This window comes from Fringilla coelebs (assembly GCF_963513975.1).
Source record: "Fringilla coelebs genome assembly, chromosome: 9".
Classification (NCBI taxonomy): domain Eukaryota; kingdom Metazoa; phylum Chordata; class Aves; order Passeriformes; family Fringillidae; genus Fringilla; species Fringilla coelebs.
In genome coordinates this window covers 21,270,515-21,280,678 of record NC_140067.1, presented here as the reverse complement: position 1 = coordinate 21,280,678, position 10,164 = coordinate 21,270,515, and the positions used below count along the sequence as shown (strand labels likewise).

Here is a 10,164-nt window from a genome sequence, read left to right as displayed (position 1 = left end):
TCACACAGAAGCAAAAAAAGGCACAAATACTGTATTTCTACCCTCAGGTTACTTCATGAATGATTCCCACTTCATAGTCTCCCTATCTTGGGGCTGCAGCATTTCTTTTGTTTGCTACATCTTCATTGTAAGTCACTTATTACATAAAAACCCTTATTCATATGAAGTGTCACTTGATCTGAAAATAAAATGTGTAGGAACTGAAGCACTCTTTAACTGGTAATGAACGTGCAGGGAAAAGCTGACACTCAATACAAAGGAATTAATTGAGTTTATTCCACGTGGTTCTCCTCACTGAGTATACAAGTCATCAGAATTATCTATGAAATAGACTTGGACTTTAATGATATGGTCTTCTTCTATAATGCATTTTGGTTTTTCCTTCTAACAACCTGTTTAAAAAAAAATCTGCCAGATGAAATGTTCAGCACAAACTGTGATCTTTACTATTTGTAGAAAATATGAATTAAAAAAGGACACTATCAGTTAATTCTTATTTTAAATGTTTACACTTATAAAATGCTTTGGAAGCTTGAAACTGAAATCCTTTGTGATATTTTTCTTCTTCCTACCTCCCTCTTCCCATCTTAAATGCCTTTATTAGCCCAAGATTATCATAAATGACAGAGTGCAGCTGCTTAAAAACATTAAAGGACCACAAATGGATAAACTGTGTTTTTCAAAAAAAAAGGAAGCTTACATGGATTTTCTTCAAACAAATAAAATGCATAGATGGCTACGGTGCTCATCCGTCAACCTTTACAGTGTCCGCTTGAGGTAGCCTTTCTACAGAATAACTAAACAAGCCCCAACATAATCTACATCCTTGCATCAAAACCACTATCTCTGAAAGTCCACTCAATTTAACACCACTGGTGATGAACATAATACATTTTAAAAGCTTTGGACAAAACAGCAGATACAGTGGGCACGTTAGTTCTAAATCTGCAGCCCTCAATGTACATTGTACGCACATAAATATCTCAGCTATAATACACATTCCAGATCCATCCCTAAAAGCCATACCATTATGGAAAGCATAGCCATGCTAACTTCAGGATACAAACCATAATTCCACGTCTACAAAAGGAAAGTATAATTAGTGGCAGTTTATTGCCTCATACAAATTTAACCAACATGGCAACCATGCCAAAGGAATTAAAACATTTTCAGGACATATGTACAGACTGTACATTTCAGAAACATCTGAACAATAGAAATGCAAGAACAATCTCGGCATTACAAATTAAACTAAACAAATGGTTTGAAACCGTCAATGCATTGAATGGGTTTACAAAGGCACTTCCCTACCGAAAATAGGAAATGACAATCTGCAGCCTAGAGGGAGGTTGGAGAAGAGTGCTCATCAACTACTGCACAATCTCAACTTTAAGAAAAAAATAAGCAGGATTTAATCAAACATTTATAGGATTCAATGTGATCCACTTTTGAAAGAATTCACACAGTCTCATCTTTGTTTTTTTGTTGCTTTTCTTGGCTCTCTCGTTCTGTACTTTGGCTCCTTCGACGATCATGTTTGTCAGAATGGTCCTTGCTGTCACTGTGATCATGTTTGTGGGAACGTTCTTTGCTTCTGCTACGCTTCCTAGATTTTTCTTTGCTGGGACTCTGATCTCGTTTTCTGGACTTCTCAACACTATCTGTTCTTCCTCTGCTTCTGCTTCTACTTCTTTTATTTGACTTCTCCTTATTTTCATTTTTATGTTTACTTGATTTTTCTTTGCTCCTGCTTCTGCTGCGCTTACCTGTGTTCCTGCTTCGGCTCCTACTCCTATGCTTTCTTTCTCGGCTTCGACTTCTACTATGCTTTCTCTCTTTTTTGGAATCCCTCTTGTCGTCGCGGTGTTTCTTCTCATCTTTGTCATCCTTGTGTCTCCTCTCCTCTGTGTCACCCTTAGTTTTCCTTTCTTTTGACCTTTCTCTAGATCGATCTTTTTCCCTCTCACTACCTCTTTCCTTATCATAATCTCTCTCTTTTTTCCGACTCCGCTCATTTTCTTTCTCTCGCTCCCTGTCCCTGTCTCTTCTATCTCCTTTCCTGTCACGACTTCGACTCCGGCTTCTGTATCTGTCCCTGCTTCTGCTTCGCCTCCGTTCCAGTGAGCGATCGGTACTTCGAGATCTCCGCCTTTCTTTTTCCCTCTCCTTTGCTTCACGTTCTAATCTCTGCCGTTCTCGTTCTCTTTCTAGTTCTCTATCAAAACTAGATGATCCATGGCCTTCCCGATGGTGACTTCTGCTTCTGGATCTTCTGGGAGACCTCCTGGGACTGATGGATCTTGGTCTTGGAGACCTTTTAAAATAAAAGACATTCTATATGAAACACCTCCTTCAATAGTTAAGAAATCCTCTTTCCAATTTATACTTTACAGACACAGCTTTTGTTTAATCTTAAATACAAAATATCATCTGACAATTTTAATCCACTAGCATCCATAAACTGTTGCCTTAAAACCTATTTCAGTGAAAAGACAACATGTTGCTGCTACTAAGCAGTTCAATGTTGAACTTTTAACATTCATTTTTAAAATAATATTTATGTGACCTTGAACGTCTACGTTCTGCATGCCGGTCTATTTCTTCCATCCCCTCCTTGCCATCTTTCTTGATTTTTCTAGGTCTGCTTTTAATTTGCTGGTCAATGGCTTTCTGGACTGGCACGGGAATTCTCGGAAACAACGTGGAAAACCATTCAAGCTTAGTGAGGAAGGAACGAAGCATCTCCCCTATGGTCATAACGCAACCCCCACCTGCCTTCACATCCAGGTCCTGCAAAATACAAGCAAAAAATATCCTGATGGTCAAAAATATTCTTTACCAATTAAAAAAAAATGCTGCTACATTACTGTATTGAAGTCTCATGATTATGAAAGTTTACTTGTCTCATATTCTAATACATTTCCTTAGAGAAATTCAAACTCTGCACCCTTTGGATTTGGCAGAATGTTACAGATAGGGAATGGGACAATATATATGCATGCAGGCACATACTAATCCTGCAGCCATCTGGATGGTAAGGGACTGTCGATCAAGAGATTAACACAAAATCCCCTTACACGGTCTGGTTATATGGTATGATCTTGCATTGTATTTAAATGCCACAAAGTTGAGAAGTCCTCTGAAACTACATTTAATACTCCATTTTGTGGATATACAACTGTGTACCATCATACCCAACCCTGTGGCCTAAATCATTTATGAACTACATCATTGCCTATCTAAAAATGATCATAGAAAAACCTCTAGTACAAAATGGCATCCTAACAGAATTGGAAGCAATAGCAAACCAACTGCCATGAAGCAGTGAGGTTTCTAATTTAGAAATATGTAAAAAAAATAAATAAATGAACAAATTATTGGAAACGCATAATCCATGATGACCATTGTCTCTGAAAAGGGTCATTACCGCATGAAGGCCTTCTTGCTATGCCCTCTCACAGCTCAGGACATGTTAGTCAGCTATTGTCAGTCCCAAACCTATAGTGCAAGCACACAAGGAAAGTGAGATTTGTTATCTAAACAGGAAGAGAAAATCTGAACGTAAAACTGCTTGCACTCACACACATTTAAGTGTTCAGATATACAGTTTTTCCAAATATAATCGCTGCAGAGATCTAAAGAAGAAAAAGAGGAGTTAAACGTAGCACCTGGAGAGTACGTACAGTTAAACAAAATAAACATAAGAAGCATTCTGAAAAGTAACTGTGTCCTGGGAAGGTTTTCACAGCAGCATGACAAAAGATGAACTGCTTCCAGATTTTTAAGAACTGGAGGGGAAAAAAAATCCTGTAGGTTTAAATAATTCCATATATAAAAATTTGCTTCATCCTACTGAGTTTGACCAGGACTGGTGAAAAACTTAAGCAGCCCCAAGCAGGTTTTCTACATAACACAAAGCTACTGTTAGCAGCTGGAAAGAAACACTAATTCCAAAAGTATAATAGGAGATTTTAAGCAACAAGAAAAAAACACATCTTGACACCCAGTATCATCAAGAACTGAAATGCATAAACTAAAAAATATGCTTTGAATAATGAACCAGTTAAGACCTGCACAATGCATTGTACTTGCGACTGCTTTACTGTCCTTGAAATTGACTTTGTGCGACCCTGAGAAAGGAATTGATGTTGGGGACACCCAACGCTTCTCATAAATTACAGTCCATCATTGTAGAGAAGAATTCTTATTAGCTAGCCCCAATTGGGGGAGAAGGACATTACACTGATTCAAGTCCAATTTGGTTTCATTTTTGTAAAAATCTACTATAGCATGGGTTTACCTGAAATCACCAGTTGTTTCCTTTGCTCAGTGTTTTTGACACTTAGCATGAAAAAAGCCATTTAAAATAAATACACTACATTGCAGTTAAACATGATTGTAATTAACACTTTTTAATACCAGTATTTGGACATAATTTGCAACTACAACATTTGAAATTTCTTCAAGTAGATGCCTACTGTCACACTGAAGATGGCAAGTGATCCTTCCTGCTCTAGTCTTAAATTTAGAATGTAATTTCAAACCTGCTCAATAAATCCTAATTGCAGTAGTATGTAGCAGGCTGTGTATTCAACTTCATAGCCCAAGAAACCTCACCCACCAGCTCCCTACTGTTTCTCCAAAGAGTAAATCAGGACTAGGATACCAAAGGTATTGTCCTATCTGACTGAATAATAATGCAACCTCTTTACTGAATTTCTTCAGTTAGCAACTCATCTCTTTATCTGCCCCATTAACAAATACATTAAGATTCCAAAAATAATGCCACCTTATGCAGTAATCAGGCTTTTTGCTTCTCCTCTAAAGAAATCCTGGGTTTAGTTGTTCCAGGACACAAATAATAACCACAGAGATTTCTGGCAGAATTTTCCAAGGTGAATGTTGGTTTCTACCATATAGTTCCCACTCTTTTATGTAAGCATCAATTCCCCTATCCCAGTAATAAAGAGATAATACAAACTTAGGACTTGCATGACTTACTACACCTTACCTAAAAATAACTATGATTTTAAAAACCACACAGAAGACACATTCACACAGCCTGCTGTCTGCATTCTGATTCAGTACACCTGTTCCACATGGTTTTGCAAATCTGACACACTAACATCTTAACCAATGAAAAAATCTGTTAGATCTTCAAAACTCAAGAGAAATTACCCAGGTCCCAGCTCAAACCTGTTTCCTGCACTAATTAACATACATAATGTAAACAAGAACATAACATTGTAACATTCAAACTGACGAAAACCCTATCAAGCAATGTTTAAGCCTAAAGCAGTAACATGAAAAGAAACAAAAGAAAATAAATTATTACCCTCGCCGACATACCTCTTCATCATCAAGAAAGGATTCAAACCAGTCCCATAGATCTGTAGGTGGCTGTGTGTACCTTTAAGCACAAAAACAATATAAAATTTTAATACAGCTTTCTGCATGTTAGATCAGTCATTAGTTGATGATATTGATACTTACCTAATATACATAAATCCAAGAGCCCTAATATATGGGGAGTCTGTATGAGTGATAAGGCCCATCACTTGTTTACGAGTGAGCTTCAGTGTAAATAATTTGTAGAGCAGACAAAAAGCAGTAGACACAATTCCTCCAGTTCCAACACCACGCACCTTTCAAAAGCAGAAAGTTAGGTGAGGATGCAGAAAGTCACAAATACATTATCCCAAAACTACAAAAGAATATGAGAACTAATACAGGATAAAACCTAAATCTACAAACAAAGCTATGTGGAAAAAGTACTGACATCCACAGCTTTGCAAGTGAGAAGAATGTATCTACTCTCTCTGAGCCACATACAAGCACATTTTATCTATGCTTTGAAAAGTTATTTACCAAACAGAAAAATTTAAGAAGGCACGTACTTCTACTTACCCCTCCACACATCCCTGTCTGGCCTGCTGTTTTTCTGCTGCCCTTTTCCCATGGTTCAACATGTGTTACCTGAAAGGGTGAGGTGGGGGACAGGAGGAAAGAAAGAAAATTACAATTACAAGCTTCATAATGTTTAGGTGACCACACAAGCCTGATTTAACAATGGATATCCTAAAGCCATCTTCAAAAACTGTCTTCTAGCAAATTCAAGATCAAGTCTGCTTTGTCATTAAAGCAAAGCAAAGCACTTGGCTATTTTAATTACCACATTAAATTACAGCCAAAATCTTTAATGAAATTTATAACAAACAAATCCCATAACCCCAAAGGACACATCCATGCTTATTCTATACTCCACATACTTTCAAATACTTTATGACTAAACCCCATCATTACTATTTCCTTGGGTGATTGGACAACTGCCTTTATTTAAACCATCTCCTTACAAGTTTAGTGATAATTGCTGATGACAGCTACAAAAGTCAAAATATACAGTCCCATATTCCTAAGTCTCATTTCTGAAGCAAACTTAACTAGAGATTTCTTTTCTTTATCACTTACTATTAGGACAAAAGAAATATGTTTATCAAGGGTAGTATTTTAACATCAAGTCAATGCTTTTTCTCTTAGACTGCAGGGATATAAAATTTGCCCAAGACAAATCTTGTGAGATACACTTAGGGATGAGTGCACAAACAAAGTTAATCAAAACCATTCATAAAACTTGACAATAAGAGTCATAAACAAGCTCAGAACCACATAACTGCCTATGCTACATTTGAAATTCTGAAATTCAGAGAAGCAATATCTGGCTCAATATTTCCTAAACACATCAACTTAAAATATATGTAAAAGACAAAAATGGGTACAATGGTGCTACAGTGGATTGGGAACAAGAGTTCATGCTGTACGGTACTCCACAAATTAAGATTCTTTAACAGTACATGAAATAAAACTAATTATGTACACAAATCACAGGACATCAGAGACACACTAACACGAGAAGTTGCTGAACTGTTTGTTTGGGTTTTCTTTACTGTTGCTGTCTTTGCCAAACAGGAAATATGAGAGAGGTTAATACTGTAGAATTCAAAATGCACTATGACTTCCTGTACTGTTAGCATGAGAAGTTCATAAATACTGCACAAATAATACTGCATATCCTTCTGGTTAGGTTATATAGTATTGCCTCTCACAGGAAATGAAAAGTATTTTTTAGTCAAAGGATTGAGTATAACCTTATCACAAATGCTAGTCTGCAACTTTAATTACAGTCAATGTAAACATGCTGGTTTTGACAGGTATCAATTAAAACAAATAACAAAACCCTGAAAACAATATTCATTTCCAAAAGGAGTAATTAAAGTTTTGATCCCTCAAAGAATGCTTTGCATGCTTAACTTGTTGGCAATACACAGATGAAATGAAGCTGAGGACATGCACACGGTGTTAAGGTCAGGGATAAAGAAAGAGGAAGTCCTGAACTTCATAGATAGAGAACTGAAACAGCAGCCCAAAATGACAAATGAATTAATTCAAATATCTGGACACAATCCATATCTCCAAAGATGGTGCTTATCACTAGCTGCCTGTTTGGCTCACAATGATCTTTCCTCATAATCCAGCGCCCAGCATTCTAATATTTTCTAGAAGAGCCACTTGTTTCTTAGACAGACAAATACACTTGAAGATACAGCTGCTATGACAGGTCATTAAACAAAAAACCCAACTAATTAAAACAAAACAAACAAACAAAAAAAAAAACCAACTAACAAAGGAAAAAACCCCACAGCAATTATTCAGGAATCTTAAAACATGAAGAGAATTCAGATCTTATTAATATCAACGAAGCAGCTGAACCATCAGGTTATCTTCTCCCTCACAGCCATTACTCATGAGTGAGTAAGGGGCTGAGTTTTCTCTTTATTTAGCATGCAGTTTTGAGTCACTAACATGACTTACTGTCATGTTCAATAAATAAATCAGATCAATATGCAGGTTTTTAATGCTTGTCAAAATTCTTCCCAAATTTAGGATAAAAATGAAACAGTAGGTCAAGCAAATGAACTATCTGACTGAACTGCTGCTGAGCTCTACCAGTACAAAGATGACAAATTGCACCAAATACTTTTTAGTGCATCTGAAGGGGTTCCCTTTAAAAACAGTATAAGCTCTCAATTTTTCTGAAAATATGTTTCATAACTTTTTCAGCTCTAAAAATCAATTGCGTAAGTAAACTCTGCTACTTTCCATTTAGATAGTCATGAGTCTCTCACACAGAAACGTGTAGTAAATTAACTGGAGAGATACTGCCGACAATATACATTACACTAAGTATTAGGAGAAGTAAATAATCAGCTCCAAATGACAGAGCAGAGACTATCTTAACATGAAAAAACAGTAGCATAAAATGCCAAAAATCTCAAAATACTGTGGTGGAATTATTTTTCACAATTATGGTGCCTTAAGTATTTGGCTTTGGAGAAATTATTTGATTTGGCTTGGATAAATGAAACAAAAAAACTACCTTTGCTTTTCATTTTATTTACTTCAAATATACTGAAACCCACCAGCTGACACAGTAACATTATCAAGCAAAATGAATTCACCTGAAAAAATATGCCAATAACGACCAAAACACAGGTGACTAAATGAATTATCTAACCTTGAATTATCTAAATTTTGGTCTCGTTATCAGAACAAAGAAAGTGGCTGCGTTGATTAGCATTAATTATGCATACCTCTACCTGGGAGAGTGGCTTGATGGAAGCCTCGGTGCAAAACTGATTCAATCCTGCTAACAAAACAAGAACCGAGACATGGGTGCCCTGATACAGACCATTCATCTCCCCAGCACATCTTACCTAACGCCAAGAGAAGCACTAAAACGAACTCGTTAAGTTGTAAGCTGAGTTACAGAGGAGGGAATCCTAACCTGGAACTGAGAATGAGAGCCACACGCAGACACCCAGGGTGAGCACCATCCCTTCTGGGTGGTTACGGGGCGGGCATGCGGCTCCGCGCCGCGGGGAGGGCCGGTCTCTGGCGGCGGCACAGATCTGCGCCCTCCCTGCTCTCTCCGGCTGAAGGCGCAGCCCTCAGACGGCCATTTCGCCCCCACCGCCCCGGCTCACGCTGCCCTCTTCAAAACCCATTTCAGGCTCGGCAATTCCAAATCCGACGCGGAACACGCCTCTTTGGTGAGGCAGAGAAGGCAGAGCCTTGGATTCCCCCAGCTCAGCAACGCAAGCGATACTTACTCCCATCCCTCACCGCAAGATAAGGGGCGAAAAGGCGCGGGCCGCAGCCAAACCGGGCCCGGCGCCAGCGCGGCCCGCGGGCTCACCTTGAAATAGATCTCGTCCACCACTTCGTGGTACGTCTTGAGCTCGTAGAGCTGCACCTTGAAGTAGGGCGACGAGAGAATGTTGGTGAGGATCATAGGGTTCAGGTTCATGGTCTTTTCGTTGCCCCACAGCGGTAGCACGTTGCCCTGCTTGCCCGAGGCCGCCGGCTTGGGGCCCCCGCTCTGCAGCGGCTGCTGCACGGGCGGGACGGCGCCGGGCGGGTGCTGGGCCACCTGCTGCCCCTGGCAGTTCGCCACCGCGGGGCTGTTGTTGGCCATGGCGGGTCGGCGCTCGGAGCAGGCGGGCCGCGCACACGGACCGGGGCCGGCGGGCGCTGCCTCAGCCCCGACAAGATGGCGGCCGGGGAAGTGACGGCGGCGCCTTCCGGGGCCGCGTCACCGACCCGCGGGGCGCGGCGGGGAGAGGGCGGGGGAGCCGCGGAGCCTTGCGCGGCCCCGCCCGCCGCCAGCCCGGCCGTTTGCCGCCGCTCTTCCCGCCCTCGCTTCGCCTCGCGGCAGCCCGGGGGCCCTCCGGGCGGGACATCACCGCCCGGCAGAGGCACTCTGTGACCCGAAGGGGTGCGGCTGCTGACACCGTCACACGGAGTTCAGTAGATTAAGCCCCGCATTAACAAAGTTGAAAACTGGTCTGTTCGGTCCCTTGTCGGTGGTAATGAGGCCACGGCACACAGCTGGCGCTGGCCGCTTTTGCCTCCACAGCACTGGAGAAGCAAAGTAGTCACAGAATGAGTTGGGTTGGAAGGGGACCTTGAAGACCATCTATCTGGTTCCAGCCCCTGCCATGGACAGGGATGCCTTCCATTGGACCCGGCTGCTTCAAGCCCCATCCAGCCTGGGCTTGAAGGGATGGGGCATCCGCAGCTTCCCTACTGGGGAAGGGGAAAGGAAGA

The 10,164-nt window shown here is 40.6% G+C and overlaps 1 protein-coding gene across 6 annotated transcripts; it reads right to left on the bottom strand.

Annotated features, from left to right (window-relative positions):
• Nucleotides 1-256: 256 nt before the first annotated feature.
• PRPF38B (pre-mRNA processing factor 38B) lies at nucleotides 257-9,606 on the bottom strand. Of its 6 annotated transcripts, XM_084211869.1 has the most exons (7): nucleotides 9,254-9,371; nucleotides 8,649-8,701; nucleotides 5,908-5,976; nucleotides 5,494-5,645; nucleotides 5,350-5,410; nucleotides 2,567-2,790; nucleotides 257-2,314 (listed from the first exon to the last, which is right to left on the bottom strand). In XM_084211869.1, exons 3-7 carry the CDS (start codon nucleotides 5,917-5,919, stop codon nucleotides 1,459-1,461), a joined length of 1,305 nt encoding a protein of 434 aa, XP_084067995.1. In that variant the 5' UTR covers nucleotides 5,920-5,976; nucleotides 8,649-8,701; nucleotides 9,254-9,371; the 3' UTR covers nucleotides 257-1,458. The 6 variants fall into 6 exon arrangements, with proteins under 6 accessions (XP_084067995.1, XP_084067994.1, XP_084067996.1 ...); XM_084211868.1 differs by lacking the exon at nucleotides 8,649-8,701 and having other exon boundaries at nucleotides 9,254-9,606; XM_084211870.1 differs by lacking the exon at nucleotides 8,649-8,701 and having other exon boundaries at nucleotides 5,898-5,976; nucleotides 9,254-9,280.
• Between the last annotated feature and the right edge of the window lie 558 nt (nucleotides 9,607-10,164).

What these genes read in the sequence shown, in the direction of transcription:
- PRPF38B (XM_084211868.1), bottom strand. Translation starts at nt 9,532, where the DNA reads ATGGCCAACAACAGCCCCGCGGTGGCGAACTGCCAGGGGCAGCAGGTG. An exon ending in TGGACGAGATCTATTTCAAG is followed by an intron (nt 5,977 to 9,253) that starts GTGAGCCCGCGG and finishes TCACCCTTTCAG; the next exon opens with GTAACACATGTTGAACCATG. An exon ending in CTTGGATTTATGTATATTAG is followed by an intron (nt 5,411 to 5,493) that starts GTAAGTATCAAT and finishes TTGTGCTTAAAG; the next exon opens with GTACACACAGCCACCTACAG.